The 21,355-nt window shown below is 37.5% G+C and overlaps 4 protein-coding genes and 1 long non-coding RNA gene across 6 annotated transcripts; 4 read left to right on the forward strand and 1 right to left on the reverse strand.

The window, feature by feature from the left end:
• The first annotated feature begins 66 nt into the window (after positions 1 to 66).
• Positions 67 to 399, forward strand: LOC136248416 (actin, cytoskeletal 3-like). The gene has a single exon (XM_066040199.1). The coding sequence runs from the start codon at positions 67 to 69 to the stop codon at positions 397 to 399; it is 333 nt and encodes a 110-aa protein (XP_065896271.1).
• A 3,223-nt stretch (positions 400 to 3,622) lies between these two features.
• On the forward strand, positions 3,623 to 5,790 carry LOC136250308 (uncharacterized). Its single transcript, XM_066042495.1, has one exon. The coding sequence runs from the start codon at positions 3,712 to 3,714 to the stop codon at positions 5,686 to 5,688; it is 1,977 nt and encodes a 658-aa protein (XP_065898567.1). The 5' UTR covers positions 3,623 to 3,711; the 3' UTR covers positions 5,689 to 5,790.
• LOC136250310 (aminoacyl tRNA synthase complex-interacting multifunctional protein 2-like) lies at positions 5,681 to 6,935 on the reverse strand. Its single transcript, XM_066042499.1, has 4 exons — positions 6,740 to 6,935; positions 6,548 to 6,685; positions 6,272 to 6,488; positions 5,681 to 6,215 (listed from the first exon to the last, which is right to left on the reverse strand). The coding sequence occupies exons 1-4, from the start codon at positions 6,872 to 6,874 to the stop codon at positions 5,797 to 5,799; spliced, it is 909 nt and encodes a 302-aa protein (XP_065898571.1). The 5' UTR covers positions 6,875 to 6,935; the 3' UTR covers positions 5,681 to 5,796.
• On the forward strand, positions 6,748 to 16,244 carry LOC136250309 (phosphoribosyl pyrophosphate synthase-associated protein 1-like). 2 transcript variants are annotated; one of them, XM_066042496.1, is made up of 11 exons: positions 6,748 to 7,050; positions 7,152 to 7,204; positions 7,265 to 7,331; positions 8,286 to 8,365; positions 8,536 to 8,631; positions 9,800 to 9,915; positions 11,859 to 11,914; positions 12,302 to 12,492; positions 14,442 to 14,506; positions 15,806 to 15,952; positions 16,009 to 16,244. In XM_066042496.1, the coding sequence occupies exons 1-11, from the start codon at positions 6,974 to 6,976 to the stop codon at positions 16,165 to 16,167; spliced, it is 1,107 nt and encodes a 368-aa protein (XP_065898568.1). In that variant the 5' UTR covers positions 6,748 to 6,973; the 3' UTR covers positions 16,168 to 16,244. The 2 variants fall into 2 exon arrangements, with proteins under 2 accessions (XP_065898568.1, XP_065898569.1); XM_066042497.1 differs by lacking the exons at positions 6,748 to 7,050; positions 7,152 to 7,204; positions 7,265 to 7,331 and adding an exon at positions 7,383 to 7,415.
• A 1,317-nt stretch (positions 16,245 to 17,561) lies between these two features.
• Positions 17,562 to 18,349, forward strand: LOC136250311 (uncharacterized). The gene is made up of 2 exons (XR_010698494.1): positions 17,562 to 17,832; positions 17,952 to 18,349. It is a non-coding gene; the product is annotated as an uncharacterized lncRNA (long non-coding RNA).
• The last annotated feature ends 3,006 nt before the right edge of the window (positions 18,350 to 21,355 follow it).

Here is a 21,355-nt window from a genome sequence, read left to right on the forward strand (position 1 = left end):
GATGGAAACATAATTGAGGTTGGTAAAGAAAGAAACTTCTGTCCTGAGATATTATTCCAACCAGAAATGATCGGCTTTGCTTCATTAGGCATTCATGAGACTTGCATAAAGTCAGTAAAGAAATGCAGTGAAGATATACAGAGTAGTTTATTTGGTAGTATCATATTATCTGGAGGGAGTAGCTTGTTTCCTGGATTGGCTGAGAGGTTGCAGAGTGAGATCACTGATTTAGCACCACCTAACATAAAGGCCAAAGTCATTGATCCTTCAAGTCGCAAGTATTCAGTATGGCTTGGTGCCTCCATTGTAGCTTCACTCTCTACTTTTCATCAAATGTACATTGGCAAATGGGAGTACGATGAATATGGGCCATCAATTATCCATTGTATACGTGTTTAATAACAGACTACAAAACTTGAACAAACTTTATTGTGTTAACTTACTTAGTATGCAGTTGGTAGATATTAGCATTATCATTAATTGTGACTGAGCCTGTGATAACTGTCATGTGGGAAGTAATCCATGTAGTAAAGATGTCATTGCATGCAGATAGTTATAGTTTCAGTATAGTATATAGCCTAAGTTGTCAGACAATTATAGCAAACCAATATTCAAATTGCATACTATAAAATTACTTTTAGTTATCATTTTGTCTTTAAATTTCAAAGCTAAAATAAAGGTCTGATCTGATTCAGTTTTAGCATTAGTTTTAGTTATATAGTAGAGGTCTTGCCATTCGTAGGTACAGTACAGGTCTTAAAATAAATATTTAGTCAATTATAGTCGAAGTCCTGTGGAAGAATAGTACAATAGTTAGCAAGATACTCAATTAATTTTAGTTATAGTTTTAGCTTAAACAAAATGGCTCAGTTTTGAAAACACCTGAGACAATTATTGCCACAATGTATTACTGGAACAGAACAGAGCCAATCAAACTCAAAACACTGAAAATTGCAGTCAAAAATAATAATGGCAAACATTTGGGATAGGGTAACACGATGACTAATTTCACGGTCCAGGCTGGTTTGCAGCATATATAGTATATGTGACCGGATTTGCGAAAAGGTACCTTTTCCACACATTTTACATGTAAGCAAACAAAATGATGTAAGGCTTGACTCCTTACACTGATTAACTTGCTTTAACTTTCATAATGTAGCCAGATACTTTAGCTGCACTCATGGAAAATTTCAGGCTATTATATGCAATGATAAAGACATTATGAAGCATCAAAGTTCAAAAAATGGGTCAAAATTTGTGTGTGAAAAAGGTACCTTTTCGCAAATCCGGTCACATATATACTCCACAGTGTATGGACTCTTATTATACTAAAATCAATTTTAGCATATATTGAAATTCACACGTAATTATTAGCTATAGCTAGTGCATGTGCTTCCACAAGTGCATGGGTATGATTAAGGACACTGGATCATGTCACAGTATAATGTTGACTGCACATGATCCTTCAGTCTCCAGAATTTTGAGTCAACCACTCTATATCACTGATATATTTTAGTCTCAGTTGTACCTTCCTAAGAGTATATTATGCTATTAAAATTTTCACCTCAATCATAGTGAAGGTGGAAGACCTTCTTTACATTTTATTTCCATGATTTAGATATTTTTGTAAAAAAAACTTTATTCTGTCTATAAGCATGCATGCATATATTTATCCTTGCTTGTTTTGTCTTAGCTAGCTATACTTAATTTTTGCTTGGTATATACTCGACATGATTACATACCTTATGCAGTGCTCACATGATCTCTTTATGGTGGGCTGCATACCTGTTGGGTCAATGATATGCAGTGTTGGGCAAGTTACTTTGTAAAAGTAACTAGTTACATATTACTTGCAACCGAACTACTTAGTTACAGTTACATATTACCCCAAAAATAAAATATCTATAATAATATTACACATTATATTACTTTGTGTCTATGCTTTAAGCTGTCACGTGTGAAACTACCACCTTATCACGTGACATTATGGCGTTGTTGGGCAATGTGCAAATCTTGGTTATAAGTAAGAAGCTGGTGAATAAGCTTCATTCATGTAGGCTTCATTACTTCGTTGTGGCTAGGCGTTACTCAGTGGATCACTAACGAGATCAGTAACTTCGTTACTTGTAGTAATAATATTATGTAATATTAGATTCGTTACGCTAACAATATTACTTAGGTAACCGTTACATTTGTTAGTAAAGTAACTTGAGTTATATTACCTGTTTTTACAGCATATTTCGTAATATTGCTTAGTTACCAGCACAAAAGTAATATATTACGTAACACGTTACATAAGTAGCGCGTTACTCCTAACACTGATGATATGTGCAGTATATTGGGCTAAGGCAGAACCCTCCAAGTTCAGATCATCAGCTTTATTGGATTGCCAGTGGGAAAGGACCAGAATTTGTGTGGATCAGGAATCATACACTCATGTATTTTTGCAAATTCTGCATGGACTTCACAACATGATTAGTCTCAAGTCTACACAGGTGGTCTGCATATGCAATGAAAATTTTCATATGTGGTAGCCAATCTAATCATTTTGGCAACCAAAATTGGTCATTTGCATGTAGTTGTCCCATGTCTGATCTCTAATTGATACAAAACAGTAAAACGAGCATACATGTATATATACAGGTTGGCATGCACATGCAGTGGTATATACACAAGTTATAGATTGAGGGGCAGGAAAGCTGGAAAGGGGAGGGGCACAAACAGGCTAAGGTGTAGGTGGTTGGGGAGTACGAAGGTGCTGGGTGACAGTTTGACCTTGAGTTTGACAGCTGTTTTAACTGTTAAATACTGCATGGTATTTTCATGAGTTATATAAACTGATTTTGGTCTGACAAGGTGTATATAGTATTTCTATCAAAAGAAATATGGCTCTTCCACAGAAAGGGAGGCATTTTCCCCAAATGCCACCACTGAGAAGGGCTTCTAAATGTGGGGCTGCAGATGCCAGTTTTCAGATGTATACTCAGCAACTGTAGTAACCAAAATTCTTAATGAAATGTCAATAAAACTAACCTGCCTATAAACATCTGCTATGATTAAGCGTATCGGCTGCCATCATGAAATACTGCCCCCCACAATACGTATATATTGTGGAAGGACATAAACATTACAAGTGGCCGTTGTTACAAGATTACTTTATGACTGTAAGATGGTGTACTATATCATTATTGCCTCTGAGAGCAAATTTTTTAAAATTTGGCTGATTCTGATATTTTAATTGATGAATCACTACTAGCCGTACTATAGATGTGGCTGCTGATTAAAGCATGCATTTCAGACAGTTTAAATTGCATAGTAGAATCAAGAGTTAATAAATAGAGGGTAACTCTTGGTAGAATCATATATTCACCGAATGTTCTATTAGAGTAGTTAGCTAAGTGATTGCTCTAATAGACTGGTACCAAATAAAAGGGCATTGAAGGGGCACTGCCCTTCCACTCTATACTGACCACGATTTGTCAAATCATAGATAATAACCCTAACAAGGTATATTAGGGTATGTTAGGTGTATATTATCATAGGGTATATACTATCTATGATATTATCTATGGGTCAAATCGAGTCAAATCATGCAGACTGACCTTTTAGAAAATAACGTCATTATGGGTCAACATGGCGTCAAACAACGGTAACTAAGAAAATTGTACTTTGCACGAGACTTTCTTCCTTTAATCGAAAAAGTTGATTGTTATGGCAGAAAAAGAGATTCTTGAAAAGCTTTGTAGTCATCAGAAACTAGACAGGGACAAAGGCGTAGATGAACTAAAAGCACTGTTGCAGGGTGGTTCCACAGAAAATAAAATGACTCCATCTATTTTGAGCACACTGAAGACCGGTTCTACCTGGGAGGCGAAGCATGGCTGTCTCATGGCGGCACAACTATTGATAGAACACGATAAATCAACGTCACTAGATTCAGAAATCCTACCACTACTTCCCCAACTGTTAGAAGACAATGAACCACGAGTAAGGCTGTCAGCTGGAGAGGTTCTAGGGTGTATTTGTCGTGTCAGAGGTCCTGCTGCCTTTGAGCAGATAAAGGGTACGATAGTATCCGGAATAACAAGCTATCTTGAGCGTGATGCTAATGCTACTCAAAGTGAGGAAGTGAAACAACTGGCAGACAAGCTCATACAAGAACAAGGTGTGCCATGTGATGTAGCAAACATATTTCATGACACAGCAGGATGGAAAGCACTGGAGTCATACATGAATGCTCTCAAGTATGCTGCCGAAGGCTGTGGGAGTAAATTTCATCCACACATCACTCAAGACTTGCTACAATTGTTGTTCAGAACTCTCAGTCACACAAATCGCTTTGTTAGGGAGACAGCATTTTATGTGTTGGCTGCAATAGTTCTCTGCCTTGAGCAGCTGAAACAACAGGGAAGTGTCTCAAGTGATTTACTAACTCTTATTGCTAAGAGTTTAGCTCTTGGTCTTTCTGACAACTGGAGTCAGGTTAGAATGGCAGCATGTGTGGCTACCAGACAATTTTTTACCACAATGGGCAGTGTGGATGCAGTTTATCTTGACATTCTAATACCTGCCATGTGTCTCAATCGTTACTATGTAGCAGAGGGAGTTCGTGTTTATTCACAACAGACGTGGCTTACTGTAACAAAGAACCAGGGGGTCCATCTTGTAGAGGAGCGTATATCAAGTGTCGTGGCATTCTATGTGGCTCAGAGTAGTGCCGACAATCATGCTGTACGAGAAGCAGCATGTGCTTGTATTGCTGAACTTGGCTCCAAAGTGTCCAAGGACATTTTAAGTCCTCATGTGGCTAAACTTCTATCAACTCTGTTGGTTTGTTTTAAGGATGAATGCTGGCCAGTGCGTGATGCTGCTTGCTTGGCTTGTGGTAACTTTGTATCATGTTTCCCAGCAGAATGTCTACCTAAATGGGAAGAAATTTTGTCACTTTGTTTGATCAATCTTGAAGACAGTATATCATCTATCAGACAGGGTGCAGCTATTTCAGTAGCACAGATGATTCAGACTTATGGTGATGATGTCTTTGAAAATGTGTTGTCTATTTTGAAGACACGATTACCCCTTGTCAAGGACCAACCTCAAGAGGATATGAGTCAATCTGTTTATGATGACAGTCCAGCAACTTTTGGTGTAGTAAAGAGGGTACATGACAATGATCCCAGGTTACATTCTGATCAACAAATGTACTCATGTGGTTCACTGGCACCAAAGATGCGTAAAGGACGTAGTGACACAGGCGAAATGACAGGAGGAGAAAGCTTGTTCCAGAAGACAGCCCAGCCATGGGAGAAGAGCGAAGGATGCATCCATCTTTTAGCAGAGATTGTCAAATTGAAAACATACAATAGTCAAGTTGCTTCACTACTTCCTATTCTAGCTGAAATGACAAGGTACAAACATTATGCACACCACCGTGGTTACTTTGAGACCATGCTCAAACTACTACCAGTTATAGCACAGTCCCTCGGGAAGAAAGAATTCAAGAAACATTTTGACATTTTCATTGATGCCATTTTCTACAGTATTTCATGTGACAGTGCTCTAGTGCAGGCCGCTGCAACAGATTGTATCATCCAGCTGACTCAAATAATAGGAAAGATGATCACAAGAGGAAGAATTGAGCAACACAACATGCGATATTTGGACGCGTTTGACAAGATAGTACGCTAGTTAGTGAATTTCTTATATCACTACATACACATAAATAACATACAAATGTATCTGAAATTTTCTTTATTATCGAGTGTATTTGTGTGCTAGTTCTAAAGTCTACTGGTGTTATTCGATTATTGGTGGGTAACAACCTGGGAGATTAGCCAACAGTGGGTTACCCATACAATTCTTCAACCATCTCTGGATATTGTTTGCCAGCTTTAATCCACTACTAGATTCACATAACACACAGTAGCATACAATATCGGCTAATGAAAACTGGTCTCCAACTACCCACGGGTTAGATGCTATACTGGCATTGAAATTTTTAATAACTGAAGCCTTTTCCTTGGCATTGCCAAATAGAAGTGCCTGGTAGAATCTATCAATCCAGCAATCGATTATACTAGCTTTCTCCGGACCCAAGTCCTCATAAAGATCAGAGCAAAATTCCCTACAGATGTATCGTGCTATGTTGCCCATTCCTTCAATAGGGACTTGATCATGTGGAGCAACCATCATTTTGACTTTAGGACAGTAATCCTCTGAAAGAAAAAGATTTTCATAACACCAACAGAGAATCACTACAATTCTGTTGTACCTGATTTCCATATTAGAGTAATTTTTAGACGAGGGGGGCTAGTTGCTGGATTCCCCCCAATGAAAACATTTAATGGACATGCCTCCACTGCACTGGAATGTTTGAAACAACAATGTGAAGTGGGCACCATTTGAGACACATATCTGTAGATTGCAACCAGAACTGCAGGGGATTGAGTGACTGGGCATGACACAGCTACATCAATGATAGAGGGAGGCTGTAGTATAAAAACGACATTAAAGGGGGGGTGGGATTTTAATGTAATCTGCAACAAACCTGCTGTAAAATTGCTTCAGGATCAACGCCCAATTTCTCACTTAGTACAGCAACTTTATCGTTTAGCTGCTGTAATTCTGTAAACAAATCATCTTGTCGCTTCTCTACATAATCGAGATTTATTTTCCCGTCCTCCTCCTGCAAACACGAGGCCATCACGCTATTACTCTAATATTTTAGCGCATTCCTTACCAAAGCTTTCCAATACGCGGGACTGTGTATCGGATGTAGGAGGTACATACAGTCAGGTAGCTTGATTTTCTTGATCTTGAAGTAAGGCTGAACCCGGTACATCGCTGGCCTCCCTTGAACATCCACTGTGGCCATTGTCAGCTGTACACAATGTTCGTAGTGTCTTGAGCACACGTGCACAACGGAAAGTGGTGAAACAATAATAATGCCACGTGAGCCTCCGTAGAGGTACAGATGCAAGCGAGAAGATCGAGCGGTTATCTTCTGTTTGCGGGTAGTTCCCATAGGACTCTTGCAGAGGATATTTCAAGGTAACTTTATTAGCCAACTTAGCCTGGTCTGTATTGTTCGTACCCAAACCTGAGCTACTGTGTTAAATGTGTCACCTATGCGTTCCGCTTTTATATTGTAGGCGAATAGGACAGCCACTTGCTGACGCGGAGTTTACAAAAGCCGAGGATGGAGGTATGTTCTTAATAATGCACAGTTGGGTGCGCGCTTTATTGGAACGTTTGCGAATTACAGAAACTTCAATAGAAGTGGGAGATTCTGTCCGTGGAAAGGATGTTTTCATTATTCAGACCGGCTCTGGGTAAGGTGTTAGCTTGGTGGATTTGTGTGGTGGAGGTTGGGTGATAATATACCAGAGTGGTGGTGTCAAATTTCCTTATAACAAGTATGTGTAGTGTATGTGTACTATTTATCATATGATGACACACTACTGCAAGTAAATGTGTACCAATCAAATAACCACCAGGTAAACAACATTACACAATGCCTATTGAATTCATAGCCTTTGCACTGACTTCCTGTTTGCAATAGAATTTGTTGCCTTGCAGTTGAATTCAACATGTTTGCAATAGAGTTAAGTGTTATTGCATTAGAATTTATTGTTGTTGTTTTTTTGTGGGGAATTTTGTTATGTTTGTTCTACAGGCCAAGATAAATGAGTAATGAGGAGAATTAGTTCAGCATTAGAATTTATCCTGTCGGCTTAAAAGATTATGAACTGGGTTTAAAACAGATTCTTAGCAACCCCCACTATTGAGCTGCATCTGCTGATACTTCTCAAATCACGAAGGTCACACATGCACTAGTTAATAACAATATTTATAGAAAACTAGTTGAGCTATATAGCGGTGCAAGGCAGTGATACATGGCTGCCTTGCACCGCTATATAGCTCAACTAGTTTTCTATAAATATTGTTATTAAAAACACACTTGTACCTACACGCAGATGGGGGCATGGCATGCAACTATATCAATACTTACTAGTCCATAACTGATATATTGGAGCAACATGATGAAGGAGCTATAATAGCAGCCTCTACCAGTCACGTTTAATAAATATTTGTGTATGTGCAACCTTCATGATGTAGTTTTCACAATCATTGATTCTCTGTTTATTGGAGAAAAATCAACAATAATGTCCCTAAAGAGCTATATCAGAGTGTAAGGTCTTACTACACTGCACAGATACATTGTTACTTGTGTTAGTTAAAGTGTGTATTTACAATGTATGTACAATACAATGGTTTGTTTACAGGACTTCTGTCAATGATCATATTATGGAGATGTTGATTTTGGCATACGCTTGTAAAACATCATCAGCCAGACGAATTGTTGGTAAGCAGAATATAGTCACTATTGAATCGTCCTTACTTTACAAATCTAGACCAATTGTTTACATTCAATGGTAGGAAACTTTTAACTTACTTGGCATATGATTTACTTTATTATGACGAAATGAGTGTGAAAGAAATGTGTTTAGCATCAGCAGCTAAATTTTTTTTCAGGTGTTCTTCCATATTTACCATATTCACGTCAAAGCAAGCTACGGAACAGGGGTTGTATTGCTGCCAAATTATTAGCCAGTATGATGACTAAAGCAGGTGTGTGATTGTGTGTGTTTGTATACCTAGTAATGGGGAATTAGTATTTGTAAATGCCAACTGAGTGTAAATTTACTGAGATTTACTCTCACTAACTCTCACCACTTGAACCATGAACCATGATTTGATGATTTACTCTGAACCATAAACCAATGCCACTTGAACCTAGATTTACTCATACACTGCACACTGACATGTAGTTACCTGAGTATGATGTATAGATGGCCCAGTCAACATGGCAGCTTTGAAGGCTGTGTGGGATGTACGGCTAATGACAGCACCCTTGTCTCTGCAAGTATGGTAAAGACGATGGGCTGGGTAGGGGGTTCCCTTGTGTTGGTCTTGCAGGCCAACAATGAGGAATTGTGTCACTCCAGCGCTTCTTTGCAGAAGGAGTCAGACCAACCAAGCTATTGTTGTTGAAGGGATATACCTTCCCTCCTGTGACTAGGTGGGTGTATTCTGTGAGGGGTTTGGGGACTGATAGAGTGTAGTGTGTGTCTTTGTGTTTTTTTATGTATGCCAACAATACAATAACATGATTGTCATCTTTGAGTAGTGGTGTCATAATAGTGCACACTGTAGTGCTATTAGGGTATATCCGATGCAATAGACACTTCATGTAGACCTTTAATATGTAGTGGGGCTCTTAGGACTGACATTTTATGAATACCTTTTAACGATGTAAACATGTTGTAGTCAGTTGATGAATACTACAGTATGTTCATGTTGAGCTGAATCCTGAAAAACAGCTAAAAATTAAAAGTGGATTTTTTCTCAATAGAGTTAACATTTCAGCCAACCAGATGATTATTGGTAACAGCAAAGGAGTCAACAACAGACATGTACGGTTTGGCTCCATTACAAGTTCGGGAAAGGGCCGTAATGGACACTGTACTTATATGGCTTCCCCATAGGAAATGTATTGTGAAAATTTTGATTGGCTGTAAATATTATGTCAAACATTTGAACAAAATGATTTTGAAATATTTTTAGCGGATCAAGCAGTACTACAATTGAGCCAAATTTCAAGATCATGTGCAATTGCATCCATGAGTTATTAAATGTTTTTGAGGATTCAGCTCAACGTGAACGTACTATAGTGCTCTTACAAAATCATACTTTTCTCATTAACTTTGTGATGGTGGGTTTTGGTTTGTTTCCCTAGGACTAACCCATGTGATCACCATTGACCTTCACCACAAGGAGATCCAGGGATTCTTTGATGTGCCAGTGGACAACCTCAGAGCATCAGCTTTCATCATGGAATATATAAAGGATAATGTAAGTATTACAATTGCTATTATATGAGTGGCCTATGGCTACAACGAAACTTATTTGCAAGGCACTATGAAGAAAAGACTAAAGACAGCAACACTAAGACTTTAGACCCAGACTTCATACATCTGTATACAATCGTAACTAAAGTAGAGCTCCAAAGTGTCTTCTGTAGAGGGTTACACTGTAGACCAATGTTTGTACTCAGATACCTGACCCGTGTTGCTTAAATTGAAGTGACTGTTCAATTAGAGTATTTTGAATGTACTGTATCTGCTATACAACAGTTGATGACAGAAAATTTGACAAATTAGTTAAATTGGTCACCTTTTAATTCATCAAAATGTCCATAAGCACTTTTAAAAGTAAGTGTTTATGTCTATAATTCGTGTTTTCTGTCAACATTTAATTTGTCGAAGCTACCGTTAATAGAACGTACTCACTTGTACTCAAAGTACTCTAATAGAACAGTCATTTCTAATTTCAGGTAGAGAGTCTACTCTAAATCCAGTATGTGTATGAGCTTCAATTGCATGTAGTTTGCTTGTCTAAAGTTTCCGAGTGCTTATCACTCTGTGTGACCCTTAAGGTTTGGATAACAAGGTGCTACTGTACCATTTGATCCTATCAGTCTTAGTACAGAAAATCATAGAATTGTGTATGCAATAACTACTCTAATATAGCAGTCACTTTTAATAGGGCAATCACTTATGAGAATGATTATAGCAATTGTAATACATAGGGCATACACAGCCATTAGCTTTAAAAAAGGCTTTGATTTGCAAGATTTAAGGGCTTTACTGTATATAGCAATTGCAGCTTTTTATGACAAATAGGACCTGTTCTAATAATGTCACCTGTCTAACCACCCAGCTTGAACAATCTTGAAGTGTGTCATTTGTGTAGAAAGTGGTCTGTTTAATCATAGATAGTAGAGTAAAAGGGATAGGAAACGTAAGCGATTTCCGGTTTGATTTCCGTTACGTGTGACTTGAAAGGACAAGACAGTTTTGTGCTCAAGCATGGGAATTAGCGTTCTAAGCAGCGTAAATAGTAATCCAACAGACTACAGCAAGTATTTAGGCCTTTGTGAGAGATTTTGGCGAGAGAATTCAGACTGTAGATTTTGTAACAAAGTGTATCGCATTAACCGTGATTGTTACACGCTGTCATACTTTCGTTCATAGTACCTTCATGCCTCGTCCATACCGCTTCTTTTATAGCCGGTTCCACTTTCGAATCTTGTGGTAAGCTAGGCGTGTCACCAACACAGTCTTTTACCGTTGCGTTGTACTGCAAGGTGGTTTAAACTTTTGGTTAAAAATGGAAGATACTTAGTCGTTTCTTCAGGCAACAGTTCCTGTTTTGGTCTGATATTTCTTCTGGTTAACAGTTCCTGTTTTGGTCTGATATTTCTTCTGGTTCTCTCTGTTTAATGGTAAGGAATAGGTTTATCACAGTTAAAAGGATAGAATATATTTACAAAGAAAGTAAAGTAATTTTGGGCCTTTTTTTTCACTTTCAATCTCTTTTAATTTTGCGCATAACTTCCTTGAGGGTTGGTACCATCCTATAATAGTTCCCTCGATTACTTACTTGAGTTCACTGTAGCGAAGTTTCATAGTTGTTGGTTGCAAAATTCTGTTGTTACAACAATTTGTTTCTCTTTGATACAAGCGTACCAAGCGTAACGAGTATGTTCGTGACGTAATGCACGGAATTCCAATAGAAATGTATGTATTTTGTGACATCACGTTATTGTGTTTTGTATTCCTTTTAAGTACTCTAGTATCTATGGTTTAATGTAGTCACCTGCTTCAGTTTAGTAAGTCAGCAAATCTTGGTCTTATGACTAGGTCCTGGTGCTGATTTTGTTAGTGAGAAAAAATTTTTTGAGACCAAAGTATTGTTGATGCTATGTTTTTTGTTACTGCTATATACATTATCAGGTCCCCAACTACCACAATGCAGTGATAGTGGCCAGACATCCTGGAGTGACCTACAGGTGAGTTGTCAGTTGTTTTAACTCTTGAAAGCTTTGTAATTGTTTCCCTGTGATATAAAACAGTAAAATTGGTTTGAAATTTCAGTGTCCTTTGGAATCTAATCATTTTCCCTCTATAGACTACGGAGTTTTAGGGAAGTAGTGAAACAAAGGAGGTTGCCTGACTGTGTGTAAAAAGTACAATACTCGGGTGTGTATCAAGGGTAATACAGCACTTGGCTTTACCTAGTTTGTTAACATGCTCTTCTTGCTGTATTTTCTGTACACATGCGTGGCAGTGCTTTAAGTGATAATTAATGGTCTTCCATTAATTGCTCTTTTTTACTGGTCACATGTTGCTTTTTTTTTGTTAATGTTTCAAATAATCCATGTACATGTTATCATCAGGGCCAGCTCATATGCTGAGAGGATGCACCTGCGGATTGCTGTCATCCATGGTCAGAAGGAAGCTGAACCTGATTATGATGATGAGAACTATGGTCGCAGTAGCTCACCTCCTCCGTTTATTGATGAAGAACCAGAAGAGCCAACCACTATTGTTATACCACCTCATGTGAGGAGAAAACGAAATGACTCAAGTAAGCCCAACTTGAAAAAAACTGATGTGTAGTGCAAGTTTAGTCATCGACCGAGTTTCTCTTTTGCTACTTGCAAATATTGCCATCATAGTGACTATGAAGACATTACATGCATATAGCTTACTACTCTGTAGCCTAACATGTAGTCTTGTTGGTGTGTTAAAATGTTACCACACATACAATTACTTAAACAGTTAGTACATTGCAACCTGTTCACTTGCATAATCTGGACATCTGGTAATAGATAGCCCCAAGGTTTACTTTAGTGTGAGCTGACACGGATAAGCAGTACACATTGATAATCAAGATTTTTGGTTAGTCCCAAGGTTTTAAGAATACGCAAGTATCTCTGTATGTATGAATAAGTGGCTGGTGCCCTTAAGGTGGCACTGAACTAATTAAGCACAGCTGCACAAAGTAATGTTACAACTCGATATGCTTAATGAGATTTTTTAGGGTGGCCCAAAACTCTGCTAGTATATAGCTTAATTTATTCCTTAAAAGTGTTTGTGATAACCTTGTGATGCTGTAGTTTAGCATACAAAGTTTCAGCTGCACTTGATTAGTTTAGTGCCACATTAACTGTGCTGTACGGGGATATCAAAGAGAACTTTTTATGTGGTATTATGTAAGAGTGTTTCTCATATCACTTGAGCATTTTTATGTGGTGTTATGTAAGAGTGTTTCTCATATCACTTGAGCAGTAATGTTAATGTGATGCTTAATGACTAAAGTACCAACTGGGAAGTTAACCCTGAAACCCGCATATGCTAATATATCAGCATTTATATTATATATATAAAGCTCGAAATGCACACAATTATTATTACTAATGAATGAATGCATTATGGCTTCTAAACCGGCAGTGTATGAGCTTGTCTAACTACATTAGTCCAAAAACCACCTATCACTGGAAAGTACATTCATTGGGCTACTAAGAAAGCTATGAATAACCATTGTAACAACATTCACTTACTTGCTATGATGAGCTGAAGATCGACGTCTGGTTTTCCCTACCTCATGGACACATGGTTTGGCAGCCATTTTTATGAATGTCTGACTCATTTGAGCTTTATATGCCATGATTCTCCAATGAATGGCAAATCTACTAGTGTTTATTTCTAGTGTTGCACCGATAATTGGATCAGTTATCGGAAAAACCATACATCGGCTGTGTTTTTGTATATCGGTATTGTATCGGCACCGCGATGAAAAAAGCAGCAGATATATATATGTATGTATTTAGAAATACTAGCTCATGTGCACCAAACAATGTTTACAAATGCATCGAGTTGCATTTTCCTGCACTGCAATGTTGTTATTACTGCTTCAGTGTACTATCAGCTGTTGTTATAGCAATACTGCTGCTATAAACAATCTAAATTGGTCCTTCACAATCAAATTTCTAGTAAAAATTGCTACAAAATAGACATGCCGTGCTATATCGGATTGGCTACATTTATCGGCTTGAAAATGTTATCTAATATCGGTTATTGGAATATCGGCAAAATCTCATATCGGTGCAACACTGTTTATGTCAGCTTTATACAGTGAACTGGGGTGGAGTTATGATCCATTTTCTGGAGGTATGTATTGGTGTACATGTTTTAATTGTGTACACATTGTTTCTTGGCGAGTTTTGGCCCCATACATTTGTCGAAGGGTAAATCCCTAGGTATTATATTATTCCTTATTACATCATGAATATAGTGACACAAATTGTGTAGCCATAGAGTTATTAGTTCAACAGTTATAGCGTTTCGTTTGAGACCATGCATAAAAGCCAAGTATGTATTTTCAGTGCATTGTTACTAAAAATTATGTGCAGGTTTAAGGGTTAAATGGAGGGATTGTGGCAAGTTAATAGAAAGTATTGTAGTTCAAGATTTATGATTATATAATGCTACCATGTTGTTGAAGGTGTTTAGATGTGGTTATATTACTTATAGCTGTCAAGGTCAAGCCATCACTATACTGTGTGGGAGATGTACAGGGAAGAATTGCCATCATTGTGGTGAGTGTTGTCAGTGTAACAAGTCATCCTTGTTCATGTAACCCATGGTGAGATACAATTATGCATGACAAATTGTTATTCATTGAGGGAGTTGTGATTGTTGGTGGAATGGTTGCTACTAGCAACCAACAATTTGTAGCAACCATTCTACCAACAACCACAACTTCCTCAATGAATAACAATATGTCATGCATAATTGTATCTCTCCTAGCAAGTGCTTGTCTGGCGTAGCTGACGCGGAGCGTGAGGGTCTGGTGACAGCCGCACTATTCACCTGTGCCAGCCTTACGGAAAACTGGTACATCCAATCAGATCGCTTGAAGATCAAGTAACAACATTCTATGACGTGATTTCCTCCATAGCCAAATTTGTACATGCCATACTACTGAAATATTTTAACAGGGAACAGCATACAGCAGCCTCCTCTCTGGTGAGTTTGTTATATCAAACCAACATCCAGCATAAATGTAGGAGTTTGTCGCCATTCAAGTGTCACCATTGTTCTGTAGCTGGAAATTGTTGTTCTGTAACCGGAAATTGTTGGGGGGGGGGGGGGGGGGTTTGCGTGTGCATTTTGAAATCAATTGCATTCCATTTACACAAGTTCCTAATGCGGCTGTCACCAGACTAAGCAAGTGCTAGGATTTAATTATACCATCATCATAATGACTAGTATAAACACCACTGCCCACTGATAAACTATTGCTCACAAGCTCTTAAAAGCACATAAGAATATTTCTCTAGACATATTGGTAGGTACTTCAGAAGCACTTGGGTCAACTTATCCAATACAAATACTAGTGACAATTATTGCCTTATAACTGGTTAAGCCCACCCTTCTTTGTTTTGACCACAAAGATGTATGTTCAATTCAATAATTGCACTTACTGTGATACCCAGTATTCAATAATTGCACTTACTGTGATACCCAGAGTTGGGGGTAGCGCAATACAAATGTAGCATGATATATAATCATATTACTGTTGCAGTAATGAGTAATATAATATGTTACATGACAAAGTAATGAGTAGTATAAAAATCAGCACATTACTATGTATTTTTTACTAGTCTGAATAGTTTGTGACTGCTCTATTAGGGTATAATGATCTAGTGCCTTCCACCTTTGCGGCTGTTAAATTGGATGAGTCAATACCCCGGGAGACCCCACCTAGATCAGCCCCTTGTGTATCATAGCTATATGCGAGTTACTTAAGCTTGTGGTTGTAATTTGTTCAATGTCAAAGATAGCTATGTTACACAATGAGAGTTTCATTACTTATGACATCACTTGTATTGTAGGATGATGTTATTGATGAGGTAGGGGAACTAATAGCAGCTGCAGAGTGTCTGAAGGAAAATGGAGCCTACAAGATTTATGCTGCTGCCACTCATGGAATACTCTCCAAAGACTCTCCAGAATTATTAGATCAATCTCCCATTGATGAGGTGAAGTGATATCTTGCAAACTTTTTGATTTCTTTACTGTGTGCATGTTGATTCAGGTGTTGATCACAAACACAGTACCAACACAAGATCAAGAGTGTCGGTGTAAGAAGATCAAGACAATTGACATTAGTATATTACTAGCTGAGGCAGTTAGGAGAATATACAATGGTGAATCAATGTCCTACTTGTTTAGGAATATCCCTATGGAACAATAGCAGTACACTTTACCACAGATGTGTGTTTATTCATGCTGTAAATAAAAGCCAAGGAATGGCAAATGCTTTCACTCTAACCAGTTCCTTTCCCTGTGTGGTATATGAGGTACAGCAACCAAGTACAAATCACTATGTAATAGCACACAGCTGACCAGCTGTTGATTTCAGTCCATCAACTATTCTACAACAACTTCACCACTAAGCATTATTAGACTGAATAACTTCTCGTAAAGCTTCAATGAATACACACTTACATCCCATGCACCTGCTGACTGACTTCCTAGCATATGTAATCAGGCCTTCATCTAGGAAGTAACTAAGGAGAGGGGGGTAAAATACAGTTTTATCAGAGTAAGGAAGGGGCAGTAGTGTAAGTATCTCTGTGCTTACTTTTATCAAGAGCACATAATAACTCCCTATTTTTGTCCTCTTGCGTTTATGTGCACAGCATCTAGGGGCTAGACTCAGATTTCTTCTGGTGCATTCTGCAAATGTGACATGCTGACAATGCCGTTCCAGAAATTCTTGTATTTTAAACTCACTTGGATTGCTTATAGTGCATTCTGAGGTACTTCATACTGCTCCAGAAAATTTTTGTGGTTTAGACTCTGTAAATTATTCTTGTGTACCTGAGAATGACATGCCGCTCCAGAATTTTTTGGATAGTAGACTCTTGTAGATTGCTTCTGATGCATCCTGAGACACTTTCATTTAAAGTACTGCTTAGACAAGTGAGAATTTGTCAAGGAGGGGCAAGCAACCCCTCCCTCCCTCCCTAATAAAGCCCTGGTAATCTTAATGGTTAAGCCTCTACTAACATATACAAACTCTTTCTGATCAGCTGAATATGCATAGTAACACATGCACACATAAAAACAAGCAAACAGACACTATTAAAAAAGTACACTACAGTGGTAACACTAGATAGTTGTGCAAATGGAGGAGTCACATTACACAGAGCACCCAACTTGTGTCAATATCATGTTGTGTCAATATTGTCTTGTCTACTCTACTCAGCATGCAGTACTGATTCTTGTACATTCATGAGCTGAGCTATGCAGTATATTTTCAAACAAGAAATAGAGTCACTAACTAATTTATTATGGCTAAGACCTCATCATCATTGGTAGTAGTTGTAGTAGTATTTAAGGTTCCTGATCACTTTGAGATGGTCATGACTCCATCAATTTCCATTCAGTTTATTATAGGAATGTATCTAGCATCATTTTGTCAGTAGAATGAAGCAACAGATGAAATTAGTAAAGCTTTGATGTCTCAATGGTGCTTTATACCCTTCAGATTCTGGACTGGGCTGGAGGTATTTACCCCTTTCCAAAAATCATGCAACAACAAAGGTAGTTCTTTGTTATTACAAAGTAATGCATCATCCTAGCTAAATATGGTTCTGCTGGGGCTTCAGGAAGACAACTAGCAGAAACTTAACATATATATGCATCACTGGTAAGTAATCAGTTTAGTATAGTGAAGTTACTCAAGTGCTTCCTGCTCTATCATTTGGCTTCACAGTATACAGTATAAAAATCAAAAGCTACACCTCAACAGCACTCATTGAACAGTGAAACCAGAACTTAGCAGTGTAAATCAGTATACAATGTATACTTGTGTCGAGTGTTAGCTGCAGTGTTGCTGGAGCTCACATGTGTGGTTAGTTAGATATCAGTGATTTATTTCTATAGTGTATACAGTTGGTTATATGCATGTACACAGTGGCATAGTTTTGTGGCATTTAGAGATAGTATGTTTTGTACTGATTCTGTTTATAGAGTTGTGAAAGATATGGCTGAGACCTCATCATCATTGATAGTAGCATACAACAAGTTGTTTAAATTTCCTGATCACTCTGAGTTAATCATGACTCCCTCGATTTCCATTTTAGTATTTCCCAAAAGGAATAATTCATCAGTAGTTGAAACAACAGATGAGATGTCCACTGACTACATTTTGCCAACTGAACAAACATCAAATTCACCTGGAGACTTGGTAGTAGGACCACACGGTCATATTCCAGTTTTGCCAGCAAAAAGTGAACTTGTTGTACCTTTGATCACTTTACATTATGAAGAGCAAATAACTAACAATGAAGCAACATGAAAAATTATGTTTGCTACCTTTTAACCTGTACATGTGTGATATGACTGAATTAATCAGATTAGAATATGAATACAGTTGTTGTAGGTCACTGTGAAGTCTACAATGTATATGATCTGTAATAATAAGATCATTCCTACAAACTATATCTTGTGTGTGCATGATGTATGCACTGCAAGTGGTTGATTGTGCAATAACTGCAGCTGGTGCGTATCATTTGATTCATTTCAATCTGCCAAAGCAGCTGCTGTATGTTTAATATCCACAGATTTTCTTTGTGTGTGACTAACTAATGACATTGGGAAGCCATAATCTAAATGTGAATCATGAATGCATTCATCACATAAGTTGGCAATGGGGATTTTTGTTTATGTCGATTTAGCTGAAACATGCATTTACTGCATGTGTCGCAATATAAACAAATATACATTTGATGGTAATGTGCTTCCTATTATATGAAAAAAAAAATCATCGATTGGGTGTGTGTGTATAAGGTGGAGAAGCTTAGTTTTCACTGATTGAGATGACAAAAGAGTACCTACAGATTTCTCGATGGAGGCTGTAGAAACCTTCCCTCAGAAATGTCTACTTGGTATACACAATTTTGTGAACCACTCACATAGCACTATACTTGTTTCCTTTAGCATGCATATCAGTACTGCATGTGCATATAATTTAATGTTTAACCAAGAGTTCATAATGAACTCTTCTTCATGTTTGATCCTAGGAGAGTAGCAGTGACTTTGAAGAGTATTAATCTGGATCAACTGTTGTATTTGCACAAAGATAAGTTTTTTTAGGAGCCTGCATGGTGTTATGTCACTTGTGTATGGTAGCTGTCACATAACCAGTAGAACATATCTACTTATATAAGCTATTATAGCCATTAGCAGCTTTTACTTGTGGTATACATCTGTACATCCAGATTATTTAGTTAGAATGAACTATATCAGTGCATGTAGTGATAGAGTCTATGTGCCATGTTCTTATGGTTGACAGAAGCCCTCATGACTGCCAGTATAGTTTCCCACAAAAGCTCCTAGTAATAAAATTAATCCATAGAAGCTCCTTGACTCCTATATACCTTTTTAAAATGCTGTACTTTCTGTTCTGTCACTGTCGTGGAGTGGTGTATGTTGGTGACCCCATGCAGCTCTTGAAACAAACAGCTGATCAGCTGGCAGAAAGGGAGGAGGAAAAAGAATATTTAAAATGTTAGGGCAAATCGCTTGATATCCACTTAGCTCTCACATTTTTCTGATAGGTTATTTCGCACAAAGTCGTCATTCACTCAGATCAGCATACATGCATATACAAAAAATATGTCTTGGGGAAATTTGGTAGTTAACAAAAATTAAATTTCACCAAATCACTTGCGTGAATGCATGCAAGTGGCTAGCAGCCATGAAGGCTTTAATAACTGATGCCCAAACATATTGTAACTGACTGTTTGGATGCATACATTGGCATACACATTACAAAAGGAAGAATTGAATCAATCCTTCAGATGAATATTTTGCTATCTGCAAGCATGGTTGCAGAATTTCATGTAACAGTGCTAGTGCCTTGATTCTTAACAACTAGTACACAGTGACATTTTGCCAAAATCCTATCATATCAAAACCTTTGTCAAATTTTCTGGAATTCCACATAGGTTTTGCCCGTTTCAAGTAAATGTTCAGAATAACACTGCATACTTAGCGGGTTTATGTGTCATCAGAATGAAGGGCAAATCAAATGATGTGTAGCTAAGTTTTTTTGTGCAGTAATAAAAAAGATCCTTGTATCACTAAATTTACGCATTTAGTTACGTAATAAATAATAAAACACATGTTTTCAGCATTTTTTTTTAAACCTGTTAAGCAATATCGGTACAGTTGAATTCTATCTAAATAAACATCCTTCAGTATGTAGAATGACATACCATTATTAGTTGTTATATTTTGACACCAAGGTAATTAAATTTCCAATAGATTAATGTATGGAGCACGTATCATGTTGTCATCTGTCATCAGCAGTGATTAATGTCACTATGGCAATGTTATTACACTTGTACTTGCATTGTATAAAGTAATTCAAGGGCTTTATTTTGTTGCATAGTGTGCTGTGGGTGCAAATGGTTGTAAATTACCATTTTTGTACGTAATATAAATACATGTATTTTGCACTGGACAAGGAACAGTGAGATTTTTTGATCAATCTGTGATTCTGTTTGACCAAGGTTGGGTTGCGGAAGAGGATATAAAGCAGATTTAATACACAAGCATGATATGGCTTTCCCGTGGCTGTGGTGGTAACTATTATGCTTATCATCAAGAGTCCCTCCCTCTCTATATTATAAACACTTGTTATCGTCTGTTATTTTCTGTAGTGATTACAGAGACATGCACTGTTCTTCATTAATTTTGTATCACTGTGTATTGATTGGGTGGAACATAGCTGAAGATGAAGTGTAATGGCCGCTGCACTTTTCAGTATTTGGGGTGCACATGTTCAGATGCAAAATTAATTTTATGGCTTGTCTGGCATCATTCCTTCTTTTGGTGCAATGCACCAGGGTTCATTATTCATAAAAAAGTTAATAAACAAGTAAAAGGAAAATTAGAAATTTTATGGATAAAGAAAGTGGTCAAACAAGGGAATAGCAAAAATGTAGCAAAACAAGAGAGGTTGACTATACCTGCATGCAGACTCTAAAGGACATTTAATCCTTCATTATTTTAGTTTTGGTTTATAATTACCATTAGTATATCTGCAGGTATAGGCAACCTCTCTTGTTTCACTACATTTTTGCTATTCCCTTGTTTCACTACTTTTTTATTCTTTGATCCCTAAAATTTCTAATTTTTCCTTCTAATTGTATTATTAGTTTTGATATGGCACACCAAAAATCTGCCAAAGAAAAACATCCTTCAAGGTTAGCTACTTTACAAGTATAGGTTCACTAGTGAGTAAGAGCTACGGTACCTTTATTTAATAGAGAGAACTGAGCAATAGTATACAACTAGCTGTCATAATCATGAGTAATAGTATCTATTATATCATCATGATGGTGATAGTATCACAACATTTCTAGTAG

This window comes from Dysidea avara, chromosome 3, assembly GCF_963678975.1.
Source record: "Dysidea avara chromosome 3, odDysAvar1.4, whole genome shotgun sequence".
Classification (NCBI taxonomy): domain Eukaryota; kingdom Metazoa; phylum Porifera; class Demospongiae; order Dictyoceratida; family Dysideidae; genus Dysidea; species Dysidea avara.

Bases quoted from the DNA above. Each gene is read 5' to 3' on its own strand.
- LOC136248416 (XM_066040199.1), top strand. From the start codon at position 67: ATGATCGGCTTTGCTTCATTAGGCATTCATGAGACTTGCATAAAGTCA.
- LOC136250308 (XM_066042495.1), top strand. From the start codon at position 3,712: ATGGCAGAAAAAGAGATTCTTGAAAAGCTTTGTAGTCATCAGAAACTA.
- LOC136250310 (XM_066042499.1), bottom strand. From the start codon at position 6,874: ATGGCCACAGTGGATGTTCAAGGGAGGCCAGCGATGTACCGGGTTCAG. The intron at 6,686-6,739 runs GTAAGGAATGCG...TCGTGTTTGCAG, and splicing joins CCGCGTATTGGAAAGCTTTG to GAGGAGGACGGGAAAATAAA. The intron at 6,489-6,547 runs GTTTGTTGCAGA...TTTATACTACAG, and splicing joins CTGAAGCAATTTTACAGCAG to CCTCCCTCTATCATTGATGT.
- LOC136250309 (XM_066042496.1), top strand. From the start codon at position 6,974: ATGCAAGCGAGAAGATCGAGCGGTTATCTTCTGTTTGCGGGTAGTTCC. The intron at 9,916-11,858 runs GTAAGTATTACA...ATACATTATCAG, and splicing joins TGGAATATATAAAGGATAAT to GTCCCCAACTACCACAATGC. The intron at 14,507-15,805 runs GTGAGTGTTGTC...CTTGTATTGTAG, and splicing joins GAAGAATTGCCATCATTGTG to GATGATGTTATTGATGAGGT.